General features: G+C 41.6%; 1 protein-coding gene and 1 long non-coding RNA gene across 3 annotated transcripts in view; one reads left to right on the forward strand and one right to left on the reverse strand.

Annotated features, from left to right (window-relative positions):
* LOC116548239 overlaps positions 1 to 5,360 on the reverse strand; it is an 11,435-nt gene extending 6,075 nt beyond the window's left edge. The window contains exons 1-2 of the long non-coding RNA XR_004267362.1: positions 5,271 to 5,360; positions 4,214 to 4,216 (exon numbers count right to left, since the gene is read on the reverse strand). This is a non-coding gene — a long non-coding RNA (uncharacterized LOC116548239). The remainder of the gene's footprint in view (positions 1 to 4,213; positions 4,217 to 5,270) is intronic.
* The window catches only part of PGM2 (phosphoglucomutase 2), a 34,394-nt gene continuing 8,173 nt past the window's right edge, over positions 122 to 26,342 (forward strand). The window contains exons 1-12 of one of the 2 annotated variants that reach the window (XM_032273797.1): positions 122 to 294; positions 3,408 to 3,575; positions 9,359 to 9,465; positions 11,784 to 11,868; positions 14,565 to 14,648; positions 14,783 to 14,976; positions 19,690 to 19,879; positions 21,185 to 21,282; positions 22,452 to 22,632; positions 22,723 to 22,816; positions 24,052 to 24,181; positions 25,709 to 25,898. In XM_032273797.1, coding sequence (XP_032129688.1) covers positions 214 to 294; positions 3,408 to 3,575; positions 9,359 to 9,465; positions 11,784 to 11,868; positions 14,565 to 14,648; positions 14,783 to 14,976; positions 19,690 to 19,879; positions 21,185 to 21,282; positions 22,452 to 22,632; positions 22,723 to 22,816; positions 24,052 to 24,181; positions 25,709 to 25,898 — 1,602 coding nt within the window. In that variant the 5' untranslated portion in view covers positions 122 to 213. The remainder of the gene's footprint in view (positions 295 to 3,407; positions 3,576 to 9,358; positions 9,466 to 11,783; positions 11,869 to 14,564; positions 14,649 to 14,782; positions 14,977 to 19,689; positions 19,880 to 21,184; positions 21,283 to 22,451; positions 22,633 to 22,722; positions 22,817 to 24,051; positions 24,182 to 25,708; positions 25,899 to 26,342) is intronic. The other variant, XM_032273800.1, reaches the window with a different exon arrangement.

Raw genomic sequence — 26,342 nt, forward strand, 5'->3', positions numbered from 1 at the left:
CCGGCTCTCTCTCTCCCCGCCCCGGCTCTCTCTCTCCCCGGGCCGGCTCTCTCTCTCCCCGCCCCGACTCTCTCTCTCCCCGGGCCGGCTCTCTCTCTCCCCGCCCCGGCTCTCTCTCTCCCCGCCTCCGCCTCCGCCTCCGCCTCTCCTGGCCAGACCGGAAGGGTGACTTCGCCGCCTCTTTCTTTCCGCTGCGGCAGCGTAAGCACAGCGATGGCGGCTCCAGAAAGCCGCGGGCCCGGGGCCGACGCCCGGCTGGACCAGGAGACGGCCCGGTGGCTGCGCTGGGACAAGGTGAGGGGCGCCAGCAGGCGTGGAGCGCCCGAAGGGTGCCGGGTGCCGGGTGCTCTGCCCTCCCCAGGCGCGGCGCCTGCGCTACCTTCCCGCCCCGGGCGCTCGGCTTCTCCCCCGGGGAGACCCAGGAGGAGGCTTCCTTCGGCCTGGCCGGCAAGTGGCACGTTCGGAGTTAGGCCGGGAAAGGTTGTCCGAGGACGAAGCCAGCTATCCGGCTGGCCGGACTGCACGTTCGGAGTAGAGGAGCGAGCCAGGGTGGTGGTCTAAGCGCGGCCAGACCCTGGACGCTGTCTAGTTGAGGCGCGCACGACTTGCTGTCACTCAGACCGCTGGCTCGTCTTCGGTGGTGGCCTGTGCATGCCTGTGGACCCAGAATCACTCCGTCCCACCTCTTCCTTTGGCCGCTGGGACCTTTGCAGAGCAGCGTTCTAGTCCGGCCCTTCCATCCCGAGGGCTTGGTTACAAACGTGGGTCCTCCCGGGTGGGCCGGCCTGGCTTCAGGAGTACCCCTTGGAACATTGACAGCCCAGGAGGAACCCTTTGGACACAGCACGGTTTTCTCTCCCTTCATTCCCTTTGTTAGATGCTGGACCAAAGAAAGAATCGGGAACCCAGCTCTGGACATCACTCCCTCTCTCCTCTCTAACTTGGGTCTCGCCCTTCCTGCCTGTTCTGCTTGCTGTTCGGTTTTCTCGGAATGCCCTTCTCTGCTCCCTTCTGCTGAACTTGTTTCTCCCTTTGTGACTCATATTTTGTGTCTGAACTTAAATGTTGCTTACACAGAGAGTCCTTCCTTGGCTCCGAAGTGTACGTTATTTCTCCCTAATATTCCCTCTAAACGGTCTGTGATTTTCCTTTACGGTGCTTGCTGCAAATGGTAAAAACAAAAAACTCCAAAAACACTTGTTTGTAGGTTTGTTTAATGTCTGTCTTCAGGGGCAAAAGACCCCTGCCGTCGCCCAGGACTCCCGCTCCTACAAGGGCCTACTGTTGTTTTAATGTCCTGCTGTCCTGTCTTGACAATCTTAATGGTTGAACAAGAGAGCACCTATTTTCATTGTGCACTGGACCTCTATAAATTATGTGGCCAGTCCTGTCTGCTCTCACTGTCTTGGTTTATAGTGCCTGGCATAGGCATAGGGCAGGACACATAGTAGGTCACTAAAATACTTGAGTGAACAAAGGAGATAGATTACAAGGTCAGTAGGAGCCAGGTCTTTGTTTACCGTTCTCTGGCTCCTACAAATAAAATGTCAGCAAATCCCATTTCCAGAATGCTATTGGCAACTCCTTGGGGGAGTTTTTCTTTTCCTGGGAAGATAACTTTGTGATTCTTAAAGGAAGAAAAATGTTACCCTTTCTGATAACTTGTAACTTGCAGAGTATGGAATTCTTTTGAAGCCAGAGTTCATAATGCCCTTTCCCTTTGAAAAAGAAGAAAAAAGCAACCTAATGTCTACAGGGTTGCATCTGTGTATAGAAAAATTGTACCTCTCTTGGTAGAGACCAGATGTCCTTTTTATATTTTTTATTTTTATCACTCATGTTCTATCCTCCCTTAATTTTCTTATTTGGCTTTGAGACTGGCCCCTAACTAAGAAGAAGCCCATTCATTCTCCAGCGAACCTCCCACCAGCTAAAAGCATTGCAGTCCTCTAGTCTGACTTCACCCCGCGATTAGCAAGGCACCCTGGTAGGTGCCCCCTGTGTTTCTAGCATGCCTTCATCCCTGTTCTTTTCTCTGCTGTCAGCTTTGGTCACTCCCAGAGGTGATTCTGATCCTGCTCTCCTCTTGACTTCTCATTCTTATCTTTCTGTCTCATTTGTTTCTCTCAGGCTACTTGGTCTTTCATAGACATCAAAGACCAATTAAGATTTTCCAGACCTACATTATGAACAAGGGAAAATCATTTGATATTGGGTGTGGCAGTGAAGTCTGTGTTTTCTGATTCACTCTACAAATATTTATTGAGCCTCTTTTATGTACCCGATCAGAGCCCTTTTTTGGGGGCAACTGACAACCTGATAGATAAGACTGTGTTCTGTAATTAGTATCTGCTGCTTTTCACCAAAATAAGTGAGGTTTATTTGATACCTATTGGATCTGCAACAATCTGGAAATGTGGGCTTAATTCCAGAAAGCCAAGGTTTTATTGCAATAGTATTCCAAAGTTTAATTACATAGCCACATCCTGTGTGAGTGTGCATCTAAATGGATAATGACTGTAAAACAGGAATATAAAGTACTTACTCTGTTGTTTTCCTGGATTCATAATTTAAAAGTCTCATGTGAAATTAATGTGATTGTCATTTTTTTTCTTCAGCCTTAACATTTTCTGCAACTGCGGTACCAAAAAACAGGACAATGTATAATGAACTTAAGTCAATCCTGTTAATGTCTATTTGAAGCAGTTAATGTTAGAGAAAAGGCACTAGGTTAATGTTTATCATGCAATTTAAGAAAGTCACTCAATTTCTGAGGCTTCCCCATCTGTAAAATTGGGTTTCTGTTATTTGTCTGCTTCTTGGAGATGTTACAAGATTCAAACTTGACCAGGTATGTGAATGCCTGATATAAATTATAAAACATTGCAAAACTAAGGTTTTGACTTAAATTGTGTAATCTATCACTCTCTGGAAAATTTGAGAACATTAGGGAGAAAAATGAACATTTAATCACAACTAAGTGCCAGGTAGAGAAAGATATTTTACATTAATTTGAAGTAAACTACCTTAAAACCTTAAAAATTGTGTAAGGGAGGTTCTAGATTATTCCCATTTTGCAAATGGGAAAACTGAGAATTTGAGAACTGAATTAATCTGCACAAGCACCTAGAGTTGGCAAGTGGTATGCTGAGATTCCATTCTGGGGCTTAGAGTCATATGCTGAAACCTCGACTTCCATTTCTCCAAAAGTGCTGACCTTGACAGGAAAGAAAAGAACACTTATGTCAGACTGACTTCATATTTCAAATTTCAGGAGCATCAGAAAATTGAAAGGTTTATATATGTATGTGTATATATATATATATTTTCCCTGTAGGTTAGAATGATATTGTGGGTGTTTTTACTTTTCATTCACTTATTTGTCTGGCGGTATTTTTGTCCTTTAGAATTCCTTAACTTTAGAGGCAGTGAAACGACTAATAGCTGAAGATAACAAAGAAGAACTACGAAAATGTTTCGGGGCCCGAATGCAGTTTGGGACAGCTGGCCTTCGAGCGCCCATGGGCCCTGGAATTTCTTGTATGAATGACTTGACCATCATCCAGACTACACAGGTACCACATTTTTATAATTCTTAGTAACGCAACGTGTCCCTCTAGCTCATTTTATATTTGACAGACCTCATTTGTTTTAATTATGGACATGTATTATCGGCTTGACTAGACACAAGAAGTCACCACCACTTACTCCATAAAGTAAGGCTTGCAGAGTTGGTTGAAATAGCACTTGTTCAGGACTCATATAGCCATCCATTCATTCATTCATTTAACACACTTACGGAGTGCCTACTATGCGCCAGTCACTGGGGATATGAGAATGACTCAAACAAACAGATTCTTTTTTTTTTTTTTTTTATTTTTTTTTTTGAGACGGAGTTTCGCTCTTGTTACCCAGGCTGGAGTGCAATGGCGCGATCTCGGCTCACCGCAACCTCCGCCTCCTGGGTTCAGGCAATTCTCCTGCCCCAGCCCCCTGAGTAGCTGGGATTACAGGCACGCGCCACCATGCCCAGCTAATTTTTTGTATTTTTAGTAGAGACGGGGTTTCACCATGTTGACCAGGATGGTCTCGATCTCTTGACCTCGTGATCCACCCGCCTCGGCCTCCCACAGTGCTGGGATTACAGGCTTGAGCCACCGCGCCCGGCACAAACAGATTCTTTAATGGAGCTTTCATTCCAGTGTAAATGTACCAGCTAAGCTGACAACTTTTAAGGTCCTGTTATTTTTGCTGTAGTTCCATGGCCAGTGCTAAAAAGCTGTTCTAACTGCCAGAATTACCAAGAGCCTGTTCTCCTTTGTTTTGTGTATTTGTTTTGTTTTGTTTTCAGACAGTCTCGCTCTGTTGCCCGGGCAGGAGTGCAGTGGCACGATCTTGGCTCACTGCAACCTCTGTCTCTCAAGTTCAAGCAATTCTTCTGCCTCAGCCTCCCAAGTAGCTGGGACTACAGGTGCGCGCCACCATGCCCAGCTAATTTTTGTATTTTTAATAGAGACTGGGTTTCACCATGTTGGCTAGGATGGTCTTGCTCTCTTGACCTTGTGATCTGCCCATCTTGGCCTACCAAAGAGTTGGGATTACAGGCGTGAGCCACTGCACCCGGCCTCTCCTTTGTTGTATTAGTATGAATTGAGTCTGAGTTTCCTTGCCTTAATTTGTGAATATTTTTGTCAGAGTCTAGACCCAGCTTTTAGGAAGGAGATAAACAATTTGACAAAACAGAAGAGCTTCCACTGGGTATTGGGAGTACTGTTTATGAAGGAAATAAAATAGAACAGGTTATTCTCGTCAGTGTTTCTTCAACTTAGACCTGTTAATGATGAATGTCACTTAAATTCTAGGAAAAGAAGGGCTAGAAAAAATTGCCTCCTAGTGATTACATAAGCCTCACATATACATCCCAGCATAAAAGGCAGAGCTGGGCATGTTGTAATGAAACTCCAATAAGGAAAGCTTATCTAACTAAGGGTATAGAATTACCAGGCACGATGGCTCACACCTGTAATCCCAGCACTTTGGGAGACTGAGGCAGGTGGACCACTTGAGCTTAGGAGTTCAAGACCAGCCTGAACAACATGGTGAAACCCTGTCTCTATCAAAACCTCAAAAATTTGCCAGGTATGGTGGTGTGCACAGTAATCCCAGCTACTCAGGAGGCGGAGGCAGGAGGATCATCTGAACCTAGGAGGCAAGGTTATAGTGTGCTGACATCATGCCACTGGACTCTAGCCTGGGCAACTGAGCAAGACAGAATGTACCAGCTAGAAGCTATACTGACTCTTATGACCTTTTATGACACACAGTGTCACTTCTACCATATTCTGTTTGTTAAACGTGAGTCCATAAGGCTGTCTCCTATTCAAGGAGAGGGCGCATAGATACCCACTTCTCATTGGAGGAGCATTAATGTCACATTGTAAGAGGAACATAGGGGGTGGGTTATATGACTGGGGCCATCTTTGGGCAATCCTGTTGATCACACCTGCCATTGGGCCTAATTGTTAGGGATTTCTAAGGGATTCTAGATTAACCTAGAGCTTTTTCCCCTGAATTTTTCTACATCTAGTTTCCAAGAATAATGAAATGTATTTCCATTAAATACTATCTTATCCATTTTCCTCCTAGAAGAATTGGTCACCTCTCAGGGTAAACCCCTTTGCTAAACAAGATGATCAATATTCTAAACGTCATGTAATTCAGCCAGCCAGCACTTGGGATGATTTTCTCCATGAAACCACCACTTTGAAGTGCTCATTCTGCCTATTCTGGATACTTACAATAGGAGACAGAGATGTGAAGAGTTAAGAAAGTTTTATCTGAGCAGCAGGTGTATTTTTTTTTTTTTTTTTTTTTTTTTTTTTTTGAGTTGGTGTCTCGGTCTGTCACCCAGGCTGGAGCGCAGTGGTGTGATCTCAGCTTACTGCAACCTCCACCTCCTGTTCAAGTGATTCTCCAAGCAGCAGGTGTATCTTTAAAGTCTTAGGAGTGGATTCAAAATTAGGCAAGAGGATTCTCAGAACCAATAACAAAGGTTTCCACCCCAGTCTTGGGTAGTGTTCCCTGGCAGAATGCTGATAGGCAAATATACTGATCACTTTTCACTGATCAGACTTTCATGGTAGCATAGGCGCCCTTCCTCCTGGTCTCTAGGTGTGGAACCTCATTCTGATGTACCCCAAAATTTGCCTGGTTGGTTTAAGAAGCAGATGTATGTGATTGAAAAACCTGTCAAATGAAACAGGACAGAGGCTGGAGGAAACTTTTGTATGATTTGCCTCATTGATAGAGGTTATAATTTCCTTCTGCCAATTAATTTATGTTCTATGCTCTATTTTGGGTCTGTGCTCTTAGGTTATTTAGCCATAGCATACCAGTGATGGGAAACTTGCTGTCCTCTGAAAGAAGCCATTCTATCTTTGGACCATTCTCATTAAAAGATGGCTTCATTATTTTAAGCCAAAATCTGCCTTTCTGTAGACTTTGCATATTGGTCCTAGTTCTACTTTTTGAAGTCATACAAATAAGCTTGCTTCCTATGTTTTATAGTAACATTTTATTTCTGAAAATCCCCTACTTCCCCCACTGAGTCTTTCATCTAGCATAAGAATTCCCTTTTCCCTTAGCCATACATTCAGGTCTTCATCCTCAGCAGGCCTCAGAGATTTTTAGATAATCTGGAGATGGGAATGCTCTTTGCTTCAGGGAACCCTGGGGCCACAGCTCAAGGGTTGAGCAGGAAGAGGGGAACTGTCACTATTGTAAATCTTAGAGTATCAGGCATCTGGGTATCTTCTGGGGAACCCACAAAACCAATACACATGTCCTTATTTCCTTGCATTACTCAGCCTCAGAAGATATGCTCAGTGCAATGTATTTGTCAAAGAAAAGCTAAAGGCATTCTAAATTAGCACTGGCTGTGATTTATCCCCTCCTACCTAAAATAAAAGCTATGGGTTGGGTGTGGTGGCTCATGCCTGTAATCCCAGCACTTTGGGAGGCCAACGCAGAAGGATTGCCTGAGCCCACGAGATTGAAACCAGCCTGGGCAATATGGCAAGATCCCATCTCTACAAAAAACTTTGTTTTCAATTAGCCAGGCATGGTGGTGTGTACCTGTCATCCCAGCTACACAGGAGGCTGAGGTAAGAGGATTACTTGAGCCCAAGAGATTGAGGCTGTACTGAGCCATGATCATGTCATTGCACTCCAGCATGGGAGACAGAGTGAGACGCTGTTTCAAAAGAAAAAGAGTTACGTGTATTTATAAGACTTCCTTTAGCAAAAGTGAAGTAAATAATATAAAATGAATTATTATTTTTGCCCAATCAACCAGAGTTTTCTTTGTTTTGTATGGCTTTGAAGGAAAATAACAACAAAAAAAAGCTTATAACAGCTAACACTTAATATAGTACTTAGTTGGTGTTGAATTCTCAGCACTTTGCATGTTTTCATTCATTTACTCCTTATAACAGCCCTATGAGGTGGGTACTATTGTTATTCCTGTTTCACAGAAGAGGAAACTAAGGCACCAAGAAATTAAGGAACTTGTCATTTGCTTGACGTGGCAGCGTGGAGTATAAATTCACAGATTCTGCTTCTAGAGGGTGTGCTTTTAGGCCCTACACTGAACCACCTCTCACCAGCCCTGGGTACAAATTTGGGCTCTACTATTCTAATATCTGAAACTGGACAAGTCACTGTGCCTCTCTGAGCCTTATTTTACCCATCTGTAAAGTGGGATTTCTGACCAGGTACAGTGGCCCACACTTGTAATCCCAGCATTTTGCGAGGTCAAGACAGGAAGATCATTTGACAATAGTTCAAGACCAACCTGGGCAAAATAGCAAGACTCTGCCTCTATAAATTTTTTTTTTTAATTAATAGGGCCTAGTAGCATGCACCTGAGGTGTTAGCTACTCAGGAGGCTGAGGTGGGGGAGATTGCTTAAGCCCAGGAGTTCAAGGTTACAATGAACTATAATGTTAGGATTCACTCAAGGTGACTGGCAAAATATTAAGGGAAATATTAAGGAAAGTTATAAGATACAGTCTCAAACCTTTTAGAAGGACAAACGATTTTCATTAGCTTGTAATAATAGAGCAGGCTGAAGGCAGCCAGTCCTTACCTTAGAGCATTAGGTTGTAAGGTGAAGGTTAAGGATGACTATCCAACTTTTACTTCCTGGACTGCAGGAAGGGTACTTTGACTAGCCCTCTTGCCATGAGAGTACAAAGAACAAAGGAAAACACAAATTGATCCCTTATGCATTTGGGGTCATTCTTACTGCTGTGTCTGATCTCCGTTGCCTGGAACCTGATTGGCTAACAACTTAAAACCTTTCTAAACAGGTCAAAGCAATGGAGAGCTGGTACATGCCTGAGAGCATGTCCGGCACAGATATTTTGGTTAAAGTACAAGGACATAGAGTGTACTACGTGCCTATAAGCATGGCATGTCTAAGAGCTACATAGGATACGGCTTAACATGGTTATTAGCACACTTATTCTTTAACAAAAAAGGAAACTTTAAAAAGGAACTTTTCTACTTCCCACGAGAAGCTTCCCCAGTTAAGTCTGTTTACCCCATATTTCTTTGTCTCTACTAGCTTGCTTACTCATGTAAACTTTGTGCCAGAAGGCCCTCTCAGGGGGAGATCAAAGGGGGATTAACCCGTTAATAGTGTTTGTTCTAGGCCCCAGAACCAAAGCTTTTATGATTTGCAAAACACTCTTTTAGTCATGTCAATTATCTGCAAGCCTGTTGACTTAGAGCCTCTGTTATTAAATCTATACCGAATACATGGGAGGAGGAACAGCTAGTGAGGGGTCGGGTAGCTGCAATAGCAGCTGACGACCTCCCTAGCTCACGCATTTACTGGACTTGGTGTATGAGTGCATTTTATTCATCTGTCACAGAGTCAGGGTTTGTAAGACAGACCCCTGAAAGTAGTGATCATCGTCTCAGGTGGTGACCCCAGTGTGACCAATGCTACAATGATCATGCCATTGCACTCCAGCCTAAGCAACAGAGCAAGACCCTGGCTCTGGAAGGGAAAAAAAAAATTTCCTAACAAAGTTGATCCAAGGTTAGAGATAATAGCTGCTAAGTGACCAACAGCTAACACAGTGCCTAATACAAAAACACATGGGTAATAAACAAGGCTGTTTCTTTATTTTCTTCTTGTTCAGTTTGTTTCCTTACTGAGATGATTTTCCCCCTCTGCTATAGTGTTATCCTATGAAATTTGAGAAAACGTAATTTTTGGCTAATGTTTCTATGTTGTATATATAAAAATATGTCAAAATATATACTCTTTTAATCTATGGGATATTTGTAGGGATTTTGCAGATACCTGGAAAAGCAGTTTAGTGACCTAAAGCAGAAAGGCATCGTGATCAGTTTTGACGCCCGAGCCCATCCATCCAGTGGGGGTAGCAGCAGAAGGTATTTACACATTTTTACAAAATGACGTTTCCATAATTTACTTTGCAGTTTTATTTTAATCACCATCTCAATAACTCGGCTTTAATATGTTCATGAGCCTCATTGCTTAACTATTAAAACAATGGGTAAATTCTCTTGGCAACTTTTAAAGATTCTGGTTTTCCATTTGGGCCAGAGCAATCAGGCAAGAAAAAGAAATAAAGGGTATTCAATTAGGAAAGGAGGAAGTCAAATTGTCTCTATTTGCAGATGTGTAATTGTATATCTAGAAGACCCCATCATCTCAGCCCCAAATCTCCTGAAAGTAATAAGCAACTTCAGCAAAGTCTCAGGATACAAAATCAATGTGCAAAAATCACATGCATTCCTATACACCAATAACAGACTTAAAGAGAGCCAAATCAAGAACGAACTGCCATTCGCAATGGCTACAAAGAGAATAAAATACCTGGGAATACAACTAACAAGGAACGTAAAGGACCTCTTCAAGGAGAACTACAAGCCACTGCTCAACGAAATAAAAGAGGACACAAACAGATGGAGAAACATTCCATGTTCCTGGTTAGGAAGAATCAATATCGTGAAAATGGCCATACTGCCCAAAGTAATTTACAGATTCAACGCCATCCCCATCAAGCTACCAACGACCTTCTTCACAGAACTGGAAAAAAACACCTTAAACTTCATATGGAACCAAAAGAGAGCCCGCATAGCCAAGTCAATTCTAAGCAAAAAGAACAAAGCGGGAGGCATCACACTACCGGACTTCAAACTTTATACTACAAGGCTACAGTAATCAAAACAGCATGGTACTGGTACCAAACAGAGATATAGACCAATGGAACAGAACAGAGGTCTCGGAGGCAACACAACATATCTACAACCATCTGATCTTTGACAAACCAGACAAAAACAAACAATGGGGAAAGGATTTCCTGTTTAATAAATGGTGTTTGCAAAACTGGCTAGCCATGTGCAGAAAGCAGAAAACTGGACCCCTTCCTGACACCTTACACTAAAATTAACTCCAGATGGATTAAAGACTTAAACATAAGACCTAACACCATAAAAACCCTAGAAGAAAATCTAGGCAAAACCATTCAGGACATAGGTGTAGGCAAGGACTTCATGACCAAAACACCAAAAGCATTGACAACAAAAGCCAAAATAGACAAATGGGACCTAATCAAACTCCACAGCTTCTGCACGGCAAAAGAAACAGTCATTAGAGTGAATTGGCAACCAACAGAATGGGAAAAAATTTTTGCAGTTTACCCATCTGACAAAGGGCTGATATCCAGAATTTACAAAGAACTAAAACAGATTTACAAGAAAAAAACTAACAAGCCCATTCAAAAGTGGGCAAAGGATATGAACAGATACTTTACAAAAGAAGACATACATGAGGCCAACAAACATATGAAAAAATGCTCATCATCACTGGTCATCAGAGAAATGCAAATCAAAACAACATTGAGATACCATCTCATGCCAGTTAGAATGGCGATCATTAAAAAATCTGGAGACAACAGATGCTGGAGAGGATGTGGAGAAATAGGAACACTTTTACACTGTTGGTGGGAGTGTAAATTAGTTCAAGCATTGTGGAAGACAGTGTGACGATTCCTCAAGGACCTAGAAATAGAAATTCCATTTGACCCAGCAATCCCATTACTGGGTATATATCCAAAGGATTATAAATCGTTCTACTATAAGGACACGTGCACACGAATGTTCATTGCAGCACTGTTTACAATAGCAAAGACCTGGAACCAACCCAAATGCCCATCGACGATAGACTGGACAGGGAAAATGTGGCACATATACACCGTGGAATATTATGCAGCCATCAAAAACGATGAGTTTGTGTCCTTTGTAGGGAAATGGATGAACCTGGAAACCATCATTCTCAGCGAACTGACAGAAGAGCAGAAGATCAAACACCGCATGTTCTCACTCATAGGCGGGTGTTGAACAGTGAGAACACATGGACACAGGGAGGGGAGCACTACACACTGGGATCAGTTTGTGGGAAATAGGGGAGGGACAGTGAGGGGTGGGGAGTTGGGGAGAGATAGCAAGGGGAGAGTTGCCAGATGTAGGTGATGGGGAGGAAGGCAGCAAATCACACTGCCACGTGTGTTCCTATGCAACAATTTTGCATGTTCTTCACGTGTACCCCAAAACCTAAAATGCAATAAAATAAATAAATGGGGAGAAAAAAAAAAAGAACATTCAGCATGCATTTCCTTCTTCCCATCACTCGCAGTCCTGGTAACTCAGCTCTCCTTTTCTTCCCTGTCACTCTGCCTTCTCAGGTTTGCCCGACTTGCTGCAACCACATTTATCAGTCAGGGGATTCCTGTCTACCTCTTTTCTGATATAACACCAACCCCCTTTGTGGTGAGTAGCTCTTTCCTTTCATAATTTCCTGTCATGTGATGGGGGATGGGACTTGGCTGAACTTTACCATGTTTTGGGATTAGACTATTTGAATGACAGAGGAGCTCTTTGGCATGTATGAGGCATTCTCTTTTCTCTGCAGGAATGTTTCTCCCACATCCTAGTACTATTTCTCTGCTATTCAACTATTGATTCTTCGGAATTGGTTTTTTTTTTAAGTGCATTTTCCTTTTGCTTGCACTCTAAGGATATTTGAGTGAGTTAGCACAATTTTCTTTCTTTTTTTTTGTTTTTTTTTGGAGGGCTCTGTTGCCTAGGCTGGAGTGCAGTGGTGTGATCTTGGCTCACAGCAACCTCCATTTCCTGGATTCAAGCAATTTCTCCTGACTCAGTCTCCTGAGTAGTTCGGATTACAGGTGCCTGCCACCACGCCCAGCCAATTTTTGCATTTTTACTAGAGGTGGGGTTTTCTCATGTTGGCCAGGCTGGTCTCGAACTCCTGGCCTCGGGTGATCCACCTGCCTCGGACTCTCAAATTGTTGGGATTACAGGCATGAGCCACCGTGCCCAGCCTTTTCTCTGTTTTAAAATTTGGTTAGTAGTTCTTTTTCTCAGCTATCACAATTAGGAAACTTCTTGGGTCGAAATCTGAATTCACTCAAACCCTGTCTTGTCGTGAGTATTTTTGACAAGCTGGCACACCCCTGTTTTATACAAATGTTTTATTCTAAATGCTATTCATGGCTGGTACAGAGAGCATGCTTGGCACGTTTGAGTAAGGCGTTTATCAAATCCTTTATGTAGCACAATCTGAAGAAAAAGACAGTAGGGACTGTGACCGCTCTTGCTTTGATGTAGATAAAAATTTTATTTATTTTTTTTTTGACTTTTTTAAATTGTACTTTAAGTTCTGGGGTACATGTACAGAACATGCAGGTTTGTTACATAGGTATACGCATGTCATGGTGGTTGGCTGCATCCAACACCCCATCATCTGCTTTAGGTATTTCTCCTAACGCTATCCCTCCCCTAGCCCCCCACCCCGCAACAGACTCTGGTGTGTGATGTTCCCCTCCCTGTGTCCATGTGTTCTCACTGTTCAACTCCCACTTATGAGTGAGAACATGCAGTATCTGGTTTTCTGTTCTTGTGTTAATTTGCTGAGAATGTTCATCATCCATGTCCCTGCAAAGGACATGAGCTCATCCTTTTTTATGGCTGCATAGTATTCTATGGTGTATACGTGCCACATTTTCTTTTTTCAGTCTATCACTGATGGGCACTTGGGTTGGTTCCAAGTCTTTGCTATTGTGAACAGTGCCGCAGTAAACATACGTGTGCATGCCAGCGAAACTTTTAAGAGCTGGGCCAGATACTAAGATTATGTTTTTGGAAAATGTGATTTGGATGCAGTTACTCACATCTAGTGGAAATGAGACTGTATCGCCAAAGGAGGTTCTAAATCATTTTGTGTTTGCTGGCTCTAGTGCACTGACAGGTAGATGCAGCACCGCTAGGCTGTAAATAACCTGGTAGGCACTCTATCCACACCTAAATGTAGTTTGGTTTCATTGTTTGATGGAAAAATTGCCATGTATTCTAGCATCCTAATTGCCTTCTGTACTAAGTGTTAGTAGCTGTTAATTTTATATCAGACATGAATTGAACCAGTGTGTCATGATCCTTTGCTCACACTGAGGAGTCATTCTCCCCTTTTCTTTGGCCCAGGACACCTGAGAGACTGCAGTGATTCTTGGTGGGAGAGTGGAGGGGACGGACAATCTAAACCTCAGGTTGTCTGTGTATAATCAATGTCATTTGCCGCAATAGGGCGAATAATCCAACCCCTCCTCCCATTTTGGGATGTAATGGAGATGGGAGCTAAGCTGAAGTATAAATATTTAACCCTGGAGTGAGAGGTAAATGAGCAACCTGTAAAACCTGCAAGAGCATTCTCCATTCCCTCAACTTTTTTTATTATTATTATTTTTTTTTTGAGACAGAGTTTCCTTCTTGTCACCTGGGCTGGAGTGCAGTGGCATGATCTCAGCTCACTGCAACCTCCATTTCCCAGGTTCAAGAGTTTCTCCTGCCTCAGCCTCCCGAGTAACTGAGATTACAGGTGCCCACCACCATGCCTGGCTAATGTTTTTGTTATTTTGGTTTTGCTGTTTGCCAGGCTGGTCTTGAACTCCTGATCTCAGGTGATCCATCTGTCTCAGCCTCCTAAAGTGGTGAGATTACAGGCATGAGCCACCATGCCCAGCCCCTCAGTGTTTTTCTCAACTTTTTTTTTCCTTAAAAGCAAATGAGAAAGGAGGAGAGGGAGAAGCAGTTGGAGGGAGTATGCTGAATCCCCAAACTTCTGTCTCAAGTACGAGCTTTGAAAGCGTTGGAGCGGCGGCTTAGACCATTGTTGTGTTTGAAGAATTTTCTAGCTATACCAAGCAGAAGAAGGAATGAGAAGGCACTGAGGAAATTCCTTGCCTTTCTTATTAGGAAATGCATCCTGGAATTTTGAACAGCCAGTTAGTTCTAAGGGTAATTGCATACTGCTGGGGTGTGGCTCAAAATATTATGCTATTTATATATTATGTTTATTAAAAGGGAGCAAGTTGGCATGAACAGTATAAAATAGACATTTTAAAGATATTTGGTTTTTTGTTTAAGACTGTTCTTGTTTCCTGCCATTACAGCCATTCACAGTATCGCATTTGAAACTTCGTGCTGGAATCATGATAACTGCATCTCACAATCCAAAGCAGGATAATGGTTATAAGGTACTTTCCTTTTTCTACTCCACACGTACATCCTTCTATAGGAATCCTATGTCTGTATCCTTTGGGACCATAGGTAGTAGGTGCCTTATTTCCATTCACTGTAAACCCTCTGAGTGTGTCCCTGGGTTCTCTAGGTCTATTGGGATAATGGAGCTCAGATCATCTCTCCTCATGATAAAGGGATTTCTCAAGCTATTGAAGAAAATCTAGAACCGTGGCCTCAAGCTTGGGATGATTCTTTAATTGATAGCAGTCCGCTTCTTCACAATCCGAGTGCTTCCATCAATAATGACTACTTTGAAGACCTTAAAAAATACTGTTTCCACAGGTAAACGAATTGTGTCTCCACTGACCTTAAGTGAGTTAATATGATTCAGCCAAATTCTATCACTCTTCATGAAGTTTTTCTCTTTAACTGGTTCATGTACTACAGCTGCATCAGATTTCATTTTATTTTGTTTATTTATTTTGAGACAGGGTCTCACTCTCACCCAAGCTGGAGTGCAGTGGCACCATCTCAGCTCACCACAACCTTTGCCTCCTGGGTTCAAGCAATTCTTGTGCCTCAGCCTCCCAGGTAGCTGGGACTACAGGTGTGAGCCACCGCACCCAGCTAGTTTTTGTGTGTGTGTGTGTGTGTCTGTGTGTGTGTGTGTGTGTGTGTGTGCGTGTGTGTGTGTGTATTTTTAGTAGAGACGAGGTATTGGCATGTTGGTCAGGCTAGTCTCAAACGGTCCACCCGCCTTGGCCTCCCAAAGTGCTGGGATTACAGGCGTGAGCCACCGCAGCCAGCCAGCTGCAGCTGATTTTAGAGGCTGTAGATTAGGCATTGGCAGACTTTTCTTAAAGGGACAGATAGTAAATATTTTTGGCTTTGAAGGCCACGTAGACTCTTTCTCAACTAGTCAATTCTGCAGTTTTAGTACAAAAGCAGTCAGAGGTGCAATGTCAGTGGAGTGCAAACAGAAGTGGGTGGCTTGCCCATAGGCCGTACTTTGCTGACCTGTTATAGATTCCATACATGTATGTGATTCCTACATATTCATATTCATACATGTAAGTGTGTATGTGTGTGTGTACATATATATGTATGTTTAAAAAACTTGCTCAAAAGTGTTAAAGAGTAAACACTGGTATTTTTTCTTCCAAAAATTTTCTGCATATGTAAGCATATATATATGTATAATATACTTCAAAACCATAAATAGGAATATAGTGTGTGTGGTTTGTTCTCTGCCCTTTTCCCCCCAATTAATTTGTCATGGACCCCTTTCTATGTTAGTCCCTATTAGTCCTGACTTTCTGTCTGAAAGGTGGCTGCACCTGTGTATTTAACTCAGTGCCACAGACTCAGTCCTTACTGTCGGGTAGGCAGTGGTCTAGCAGAGTGACAGTAATGTCTTCCCTCCTGATTGTGATTGTCCCCCTAGCAAGAAAACACTGGTGTCTGTCTGTCTGTCTGTCTGTCTTTCTTTCTTTCTTTCTTTCTTTCTTTCTTTCTTTTTTTTTTTTTTTTTTGAGACAAAGTCTCACTCTGTTGCCCAGGCTGGAGTACAGTGTCATGATCTCGGCTCACTACAACTTCCACCTCCTGGGTTCAAGCAGTTCTCCTGCCTCAGCCTCCTGAGTAGCTGGGATTACAGGCACATGCTACCATGCCTGGCTGATTTTTGTATTTTTAGTGGAGAAGGGATTTCCCCATATTGGTCAGGCTGGTCTCGAACTCCCAACCTCGTGATCTGCCTGCTTTGGCTTCCCAAAGTGCTGGGATTACAGGCGTGAGCCACTGTGCCCGGCCGAAACCACTGATTTAAAGAAACTGAACTTGTCGGTTGTCTTTGATACTGAATTTGTTGGATCAGCTGGTAGTGCCCACTCCAGTGCAGAGTGTGAAAGCGGAGTCCCGTCTGAAAGGAGCAGCTATGCCAGCCAAGTGGCCAAGTGTTGCCTACATGCAAATATAGGTGTCAGTTGCCAAATCATCTGAGTTCTTGTCTTCCCAAAAAACTGGAAACTTGGATTTTGTGTGTGAAATCTCCTAATTCCTCTATATTGGACCATTTTTTAATGGTGTGTAATCCAGACAAAACACATCTGTGAACTTTCCCTTTGCCCCTCTGTTTTAACTTCATGAAGAATCAAGCATTTCTGGTTTTCCACTCCTAATAGATAAGGAGTCAACCCCCTTGTGCACAATATGCGTGGGTGCTGAGTACGTGTGTGTGTGTGTGTGTGTGTGTGTCTGTCTGTCTACATGCACGTGCATGTGTGCACATGTGTATCCATAAGATAACTTTCTGGCGTCAGAATTTTATGTGCATTCACGAAGTTGATAGTGCTTAGCAAATTGCCTTCCAAAAGTATTATACCAGCTGGTGCTCCTACCAGTAGTAGATGATGGCAGTATATGATCTCCATGTTTCTTCCTGCGCTGTGATCCATTTTCTCATTTTTCCTGATTTGCTAGTTGAAAGTAGTAGCTCACTTTTATTTGTATTCTTTAATTAGCCTATATTTTTCTATGTATTTGTTCACCTTTTATATTTATAAACATCTTTCTTTATAGAGAAAACTATTTTGAATGTTGTTTTCTGTTGTTACCTTTGGAATTTTTTATTGAAACTTTTTGCTGAACTGTTTAAAAACTTTTACAATATTTATTATAATATTTATCATATTTTATAATATTCCTAAGCATGACATAAAACCTGGAACCTATAAAATATTTATTAAATTTAATAAACATTTTTAAATTTAATATTTATTAAATAAAAATATTTAATATGTTAAATAAAATATTTATTAAATTAATATTAAATTTAAAAATATTTATTAAATTTAATAAACATTTTTAAATTTATTAAATATTTATTAAATATTTATTAAATAAAAATATTTAATATATTAAATAAAATATTAAATTAATATTCAATTTTAAAATGTTTATTAAATTTAATAAATATTTTATAGCTTCTGGGTTTTCTGTCATCCTTAGGAAGATATGCTGTAAAACAAAATTATTAACATAACACAAAAAATTTTCCTTGTTCTTTCTCTAGAACTCCCATATTTGTGTTTTATAGTATTTAAATCCTTTGTCTTATTAGTGATTTTTAATTTTATATGAGGCATGAAGTAGGAAAGCAGATTAGGTTTTTTTCTAAAAGGTTTGTAGTTGTACTAACATCAATGGAAAAATCTTTTTTTTTTTTTTTTGACTAATTGGAAAGGTCACCTTTATTAAAACAATTTCTAACATTAATCAAGTGCTTATTATGTGTCAGATAACTGTTGGAGAACCTTAATGTGTTTTGTTTTTTTTTGTTTTTTTTTTGAGACAGCGTCTCACGTTGTCACCCAGGCTAGAGTGCAGTGTCGTGATCTTGGCTCACTGCAGCCTTAACTTCCCAGGTTCAAAGGATGCTCCTGCCTCAGCCTTCCAAGTAGCTGGGACTACAGGTGCACGCCACCATGCCCTGCTAATTTTTTTTATATATTTTTGTAGAGGTGGGGTTTCACCATGTTACCCAGGCTGGTCTCATACTCCTGAGTTCAGGCAATCCACCTGCCTCAGCTTCCCACAGTGCGAGGATTACAGGGGTGAGCCACTGCGCCCAGCCAACATATTTCATTTTAATCCTTATGGTAATGCCAGTAAATTCTAATACATTATCATGCATGTTGTAGATGAGAAAACTACAAGGAAGAGTGGATAGTAGCCAACAGTCACATAACTTATAGATGGCAGAGCTCCAACAGTCACATAGCTTATAGATGGCAGAGCTCCAGGATTTAAATTCAGAGTCTGACTCCAGAGCATGCTAACCACTCGGCATTGTTTCGTCTGTGTTCATTTTCTATTTCAAATTGGATTAACTTCTGAACTCTCTCTTCTGTTCCTTTCATCTGCCTTTTTGTATCTAGTACCAAGCTGTTTTAATTACTATAGCTTTATTACGTATTTTTAAATCCAAGAGAGTTTTTTTTTCCAGATTTTTCCTCCTTAATCTTACATATTTATTTTTCCAGATGCATTTTGTTTTCAAGGTATGCTTGTTTTAAACCATGGCTCTCTTAGAGAAGACCTTGTTCATTTATTTCTTCTCAAAAGAAATGGATAATAACTTAAGATTCCAGCCATCAGAGCATTAGAAATTTTTAAAGTCTTTTACTTTTCTGTAACTTCTCCTGTTAATTTTCATATTTGTTGTTAGTCTGCATGAAGTCCCTAAGTCATGGCATGGTACCAAACAGGATTGTTACTTGGCAGACAAAAAGTTTTATTTTATTTTTATTTATTCATTTATACTTTGAGATGGAGTTTCGCTCTTGTTGCCCAGGCTGGAGTGCAATGGTGCAATCTTGGCTCACCCAACCTCTGCCTCCCAGGTTGAAGTGATTCTTCTGCCTCAGCCTCCCGAGTAGCTGGGATTACAGGCCTGAGCCACCAGGCCTGGCTAATTTTGTATTTATAGTAGTGACAGGGTTTCTCCATGTTGGTCAGGCTGGTCTCGAACTCTCAGACCTCAGGTGATCCGCCGGCCTCGGCCTCCCAAAATAAAAGTTTTATTTTTTCTATCTTTGGGTATGGGATAACCCATTACATTTTGTTAAAAGGGATATTTTGAAAATCATTTCTGAAGCTGATAAAGGACATTTGGGGACCTGTTGCTTTAGGGATGTATGGAGCCCTGGAACTGTCCTGGGCTGGCTCTGGCACTGACAGGGCACCTGTTGGGCCAGGAGGGAGTCTTGTGTGGGAACATGAGCTTGGGGTTCTTCTTTGTATCCCACCGTAGATGGGATACATAAAACAAAACCTGAAATAATCAGATTTGCTGAAAATAACTACAGAGGAGAATTTAAAACTTGATTATGTTGAGAAAGGGAATATATATATCTGGGAGAGAATGGATACGTTTTGTTTCTTTGAAATGGAATTAGAAAGATATTCATTTGTCCTGTACATTCTTGCAAACCTTGCAGTTTTGAGAGCCCTATTTCTACCTTTTATCACATTCCACGGTGTGTCTGATTCTAGGAGCGTGAACAGGGAGACAAAGGTGAAGTTCGTGCACACCTCTGTCCATGGGGTGGGTCATAACTTTGTGCAGTCGGCTTTCAAGGCTTTTGACCTTGTTCCTCCTGAGGCTGTTCCCGAACAGAAAGACCCGGATCCTGAGTTTCCAACAGTGAAATACCCGAACCCTGAAGAGGGGAAAGGTGTCTTGGTAACCTAATTTTTTTCTAAATTATAAAATCTCCTTTTATATTCAAAACTATTACTGTCAAGTAACATACATTTTTATGTGTTTTCGTTGTGCTGAAGAAAAACTAATTTCAGAATTGGAAATACGTATATATGGCTGGCTGCGGTGGCTCAGGCCTGTAATCCTAGCACTTTGGGAGGCCGAGGTGGGCAGATCATTTGAGGTCAGGCGTTCAGGACCCGCCCGGGCAACATGCTGAAACCCCATCTCTACTAAAAATACAAAAATTAGCAGATGTGGTGCTACGTGCCTATAATCCAGCTACTCAGGAAGCTGTCACTAGAATTGTTTGAGCCTAGGAGGTCAAGGTTGCAATGATCTGAGATCCCACCACTGCACTCCAGCCTGGGTGAGAGAACAAGACTCTGTCTCAAAAAAAAAAAAAGGAAATGTACGTATTTGTTAGTCATTAATTTCTTTCTTTTTTCTTTTTTTTTTTTTTTGAGACAGAGTCTTAATTGATTTCCCAGGTTGGAGTGCAATGGTACAATCTTGGCTCACTGCAACCTCTGCCTCCCAGGTTCAAGTGATTCTTCTGCCTTAGCCTCCCAAGTAGCTGGGATTACAGGCGCGCACCACCAAGTCTGGCTAATTTTTGGATTTTTAGTAGAGACGGGGTTTCACCATGTTGGTCAGGCTGGTCTCGAACTCCTGATCTCGTGATCTGCCCGCCTCGGCCTCCTAAAGTGCTGGGATTACAGGCATGAGCCACCATGCCTGGCCCCATTAGTCATTAATTTCTTAAACGATCTTTCAAAGTAGACACCCCAGGATCAGGATATGAGAGCTGAAATCTAAATGGTGCTTTAAATTCAGTTAATTTAATTTACCATGCCTCCCTAATGCCAAAAAGAAGCAATAATAGAGTGAAGTTTTATCAGGTTATGATTTTTATTTCTTGTCATTTTTCTGATATGAAGAAGTATGCTTACAGAATGATTCCTATAACATTTTTAAAGGTTAGGGTAGCAGGGGTATTCAGACTCTCAGTTTATTTTGTTTTATTTGTGAGTCTGATCACACAGCAATGCAGTCCAGATGGCTAGAAGTAAATCTCACCTATCAGGATGGATCACCTGAGCTTACCTTTCTCTTAGCTTTTGTTTGCTAAATTTCACTTCTGGAGCTGGTATTGGTTGGTGTCATGTATTATCTTTCAAAGAGGGGAAAGATCTCTTTGAGTTCTTAAGGAGCTGAATGTTTTTAAAGACTACTATATGCTCGATTCTTGATTAAATAATCTTTTATTTTCAAACTCTTTTTCAGACGTTATCTTTTGCCCTGGCTGACAAAACCAAGGCCAGAATTGTGTTAGCAAATGACCCGGATGCTGATAGGCTTGCTGTGGCAGAAAAGCAAGACAGGTAAAATTAACTGCGATTACCTGTATTGTAGAAAGTATAAAGGATGATCTCTCATTGGTAAAATGTTCCTGGGGAGACGGTACCTATTTGGAAACATATCCCATTTATTTTGCAAATGATCATTTCACTAAATCTCCTGTGGCGTCTTCTAATGGTGAGAGGTTATATGACTGGCAAGCATAATGCAGAGTAAATCAACCCAGTGTATACTTCAAATTGAAATTCCTATTTGGGAGCTTCTCATTTTATAACTGATTTTTATTGTAAGTAATGTCTCAGTGTCTGATGAGGGTAAAGTACTTTGGTGCTAGCTGTGTGCTTCAGTATTTGCTGAGGGGTTTAGGAGGGAGCTGTACCTTCAGGCAGATGCTGAATTTAGTTTGGACAGACCAGAGAGGAATTCCTGTGGGGTTTCGCCACAGTGTTTAAGACAAGTCTAACCAGAGAGTTTGTACAAAGAAGAAGCAGGTATGTGGGAGCTAAAGTTGAAAGGTAGGCAGGGTCCGAGCAATTTTGGGTGTCAGGTAGCCTGCGTGATGTTTTGTGGGCAGGAGGGTGCTGCTGTTAAAAGGATAGAGTTTTAGATTATCATAAAACAGGTTCAATTCTGTATCAGTGTTGAGAAAGGTAAGCTAAGGTGATACGTCCTTTTAGGTGAGTTTTACTTCTAGCCATCTGGACTGCCGAAAGGAGCAGATATCACACGACTTTTCTGTGATGTTCTGACCACCGAGCTAGATCTGAAGGGGTACTGAGATGTCCCCTCTCAGAATCAGCAACACTGACCAGTCCAGAAATTGAGATAGCAACATTTACTATAGATATGGGGGATCTTGCCAGCATATCTGTTATATTTAAAACCAAAGGCTTTGCAAAGGATTCATATAGAGGCATTGTGTGTCATGTCTGACATACTTATTTTACACAGTCTTCAAAGACAGGATGTCTGTTCAGGCAAACTGGCTGATATATATGGTAGCTGCTCAGATGTTTGTAAAATGGCACTTACGTTTCTGCTCAGTTATTTAAAGATGATGAATAACAAGAACAGCCTTGCAGAAAATACTTTGGGGCTTTGTTTGCTGAATTGTTCTATCCCCATGACACTCTACTGTCTTCCTTAAGATCATGGAAATGAATCGTTGTTGTTCTTGTTTCTTTTCTTTCAGTGGTGAATGGAGAGTGTTTTCGGGCAATGAGTTGGGGGCCCTCCTGGGCTGGTGGCTTTTTACATCTTGGAAAGAGAAGAACCGGGATCGCAGCGCTCTCAAAGACACTTACATGTTGTCCAGCACCGTCTCCTCCAAAATTTTGCGGGCCATTGCCTTAAAGGAGGGTTTTCATTTTGAGGTAAGGTGTTCCTGGGACTCGCTCATTTTCCTTTCATCTGCTCCGTAGAAGATCTAAGGCCTGTCTTTCTGTTTTGGATTATCCTTTTAGGAAACATTAACTGGCTTTAAGTGGATGGGAAACAGAGCCAAACAGCTAATAGACCAGGGGAAAACTGTCTTGTTTGCATTTGAAGAAGCTATTGGTAAGAAGCGATCGTGAAAGTGAAGGCATTGGTTAAAAAGAAAAAGGACAAGGTTTGGATTGGGATTCAGAAGGTCCACGGTGAAACAGTTTATTTTGCTTCTCCAGTACTCAGGTTGAATGTTGGAGTGTCCTACTCCAAAACTGACATCTCAGATAATTTACAGCTAAAAGGAATGTCTTAAAAATAACCAAGTCATTCGTGTCAGAATCCTTTGGCCAGATGACTGAGAACAGTGAGATTTGATGCTTGGCTGCTGGTACATGTATTTTGAGAGTTGTGATGTTTCCCTCACTATGACGTTTAATATCCAGGCCTTAACACTGTGGTATTTAATGTCCATCCTCCTCCGAAAGTGCTATTGAGGATCTATGCTAGGGTCTGTCCAGAGGAAAGGAGAAGGAAGGCATGGTTTGCTGCTGTCATCAAAGTGATAGTCACCCAAAAGGATGACCCAGGTCCAGCCAGACTGACAGAAAAGCCCTTGTCCTAAACTGTCAATATAAATGAACAGGAAGGAGAGCTAGCTATGGAAATTTGAAATTCACATTGTACCAAACGTTTTCAGCTATCAATTTAGTAAAAACTATTATGCATTAGATTTATTTGTATTCATTTGTATATTCTCTGTAACACCAACACACACATGACTTAATGAACTGAAGAAAGTGTAATCGCTCAGGTTCTGCTCTTTTGTTGCCACATTTGGCAGACTTGTCTTTCTATAGCTTTTTAATTTAAAAAAGATTTTCTTACACTCATTTATCAAGTACTAATTGCATGTCGATTACTCAGTGACTCTAAAAGAAATAGATGACACTGACCTTAGCCTACAGCAGCTTAGGTAGATTTAGTTAAATAATCACACACAAGAGTATAGGCCACATGTCAAAATGAATAATGTAACTAATAAATACTATTGGGATTCAGAGGAGAAAGAGATATGTATTGACTAGGACAATTAGAAACAATTTCATGAGCTGGAAGGAGTTGCATGACTAGGGAATAAGCACCATGTGGCCAGGAGGAAAATCTTGCAGGTTCTTTAGCAAAAACTTCTTGAAGGCTTGCTGTGTGCTAGGCACTGGGCTAAATTCTTAAACATAAGGTAGTTAATGAGAAACATGCATACATGCAACACTGCACAATCTCTAATATGCAATAGCCAGGATTCATGCTCACATGTGGTTTTACACAGTATTGTATGGATGTATTTATAATGTGTGTTTCTGCAGGATACATGTGCTGCCCTTTTGTTCTGGACAAAGATGGAGTCAGTGCCGCTGTCATAAGTGCAGAGTTGGCTAGCTTTCTAGCAACCAAGAATTTGTCTTTGTCTCAGCAACTAAAGGCCATTTATGTAGAGTAAGTTGTTATTGACTCTGTTGGATTGAAATAATATTTTGAAATGTTCTATTATATACTTATGCATAAGATGTTAATATTCTTTCCAATGCTATTATTTTGGCAATGAATTCTATTTCTTATAAAAACCAAGTAAGGCCAGACACAGTGGCTCACACCTGTAATCTCAGCACTTTGGGAGGCTGAGGCATGTGGATCACCTGAGATCAGGAGTTTGAGACCAGCCTGGCCAACATGGTGAAATCCTGTCTCTATTAAACATACAAAAATTAGCTTGGCATGATGGTGGGCACCTTGTAACTCCAGCTACTCAGGAGGCTGAGGCAGGAGGACTGCTTGAACCTGGGAGGCAGAGGTTGCAGTGAGCCAAGATCACTCCATTGCACTCCAGCCTGGGCAACAAGAGCAAAACTGTCTCAAAAAAAAAATTTTAAAAACACCAAATAAGAGATCACCTTTTCCTTTTGATACTTAACCACTTAGTAATTACCATTTCTGATTGCATTAACTCTTAACAAATGACAAGATGAAAGAATGTGATTTTAAGTGTCCAATGTCAAAAAAGACTAAATGTCTTCATAATACATCTATTCACTTTTTGTAGCAGTTACTCAACTCCGCCTTGCCTGTGTGGTGCAAAAGCATCCAGAGACAATACAGAAAGCGATAGGTGTGACGGGGCTGTCTGCGCAAATGCAGGTGGAAGACCAGGCAGTCATTTGGTGATCCCTGGGGTAGATTGTTGGACCTCTTTTTTTTTTAGACAGTCTTGGTCTGTCACCCAGGCTGGAGTGCAGTGGCATGATCTCTGCTTACTACAACTTCTGCCTCCGAGTTCAAGCAGTTCTTCTGCCTCAGTCTCCTGAAGAGCTATGATTACAGGCTTGCCCATGCCTGGCTAATTTTTGTAGTTTTAGTAGAGATGGGAGTTTCACCATGTTGGCCAGGCTGGTCTCGAAATCCTGACCTCAGGTAAACTGCCCACCTCGGCCTCCCAAAGCACTGAGATTACAGGCGTAAGCCACAGTGCCCAGCCTGGACTTCTTTTTTAATGGTCTTTTAAAAATTATTCCTTTTGAGTTAGTTATGGCCATTACATTTATTTTATCTTTTTTTTTTTTTTTTTTTTTTTTTTTTTCATTTTTTGAGATGGAGTCTCACTCTTGTTGCCCAGGCTGGAGTGCAGTGGTGTGATCTCAGCTCACTGCATCCTCCACCTTCCAGGTTTAAGAGATTCTCTTGCCTCAGCCTCCTGAGTAGCTGAGATTACAGGCACACACCACCATACCCGGCTAATTTTTGAATTTTTAGTAGATTCCAGGTTTCACCATGTTGGCCAGGTTGGTCTCCAACTCCTGACCTCAGGTGATCTGCCCATCTCAGCCTTCCAAAGTGCTGGGATTACAGGTGTGAGCCACTGTTGCCCAGCCATATTTCTTTTAGAATACACTGGTTGGTACATGTCCTGTGTCCACCCTGCAACATTATTTGTTCCTCATATTGCATGAATTTGTATTTGTTTGATAGGTATGGCTACCATATTACCAAAGCTTCCTATTTTATCTGCCATGATCAAGACACCATTAAGAAATTATTTGAAAACCTCAGAAACTACGATGGAAAACATAATTATCCAAAAGCTTGTGGCAAATTTGAAATTTCTGCCATTAGGGACCTTACAACTGGCTATGATGATAGCCAACCTGATAAAAAAGCTGTAAGTAATGCCTTCTCTTATCAACTAACCTCTTTGCTCTTTACCTTTTAAAATAATTTGAATACATTATTTAATCATACAATTAATTGAAGCTGATTTTAACCACTTAGGTGTGATTATAAATAAGCTGTAAAAAAATATATGGAAGCCGGGTGTGGTGGCTTACGCCTGTAATCCCAGCACTGTGGGAGGTTGAGGCAGGCAGATCAATTGAGGTCAGGAGTTCAAGATGAGCCTGGCCAACATGGCAAAACCTGGCCTCTACTAAAAAATACTAAAATTAGTCGGGTGTGGTAAGTTAAAAACCACAGGCTAGAGCTAAAAGAGATTCAACGAGGCTGGGTGCAGTGGCTCACAGCTATAATCCCAGCACTTTGGAAGGCTAAGGTGAGTGGATCACTTGAGGCCAGGAGTTCAAGACTAGCCTGGCCAACATGGTGAAAC

This window comes from Sapajus apella, unplaced genomic scaffold (genome assembly GCF_009761245.1).
Source record: "Sapajus apella isolate SASKATOON/1434 unplaced genomic scaffold, GSC_monkey_1.0 scaffold5, whole genome shotgun sequence".
NCBI classification, from domain to species: Eukaryota; Metazoa; Chordata; class Mammalia; order Primates; family Cebidae; genus Sapajus; species Sapajus apella.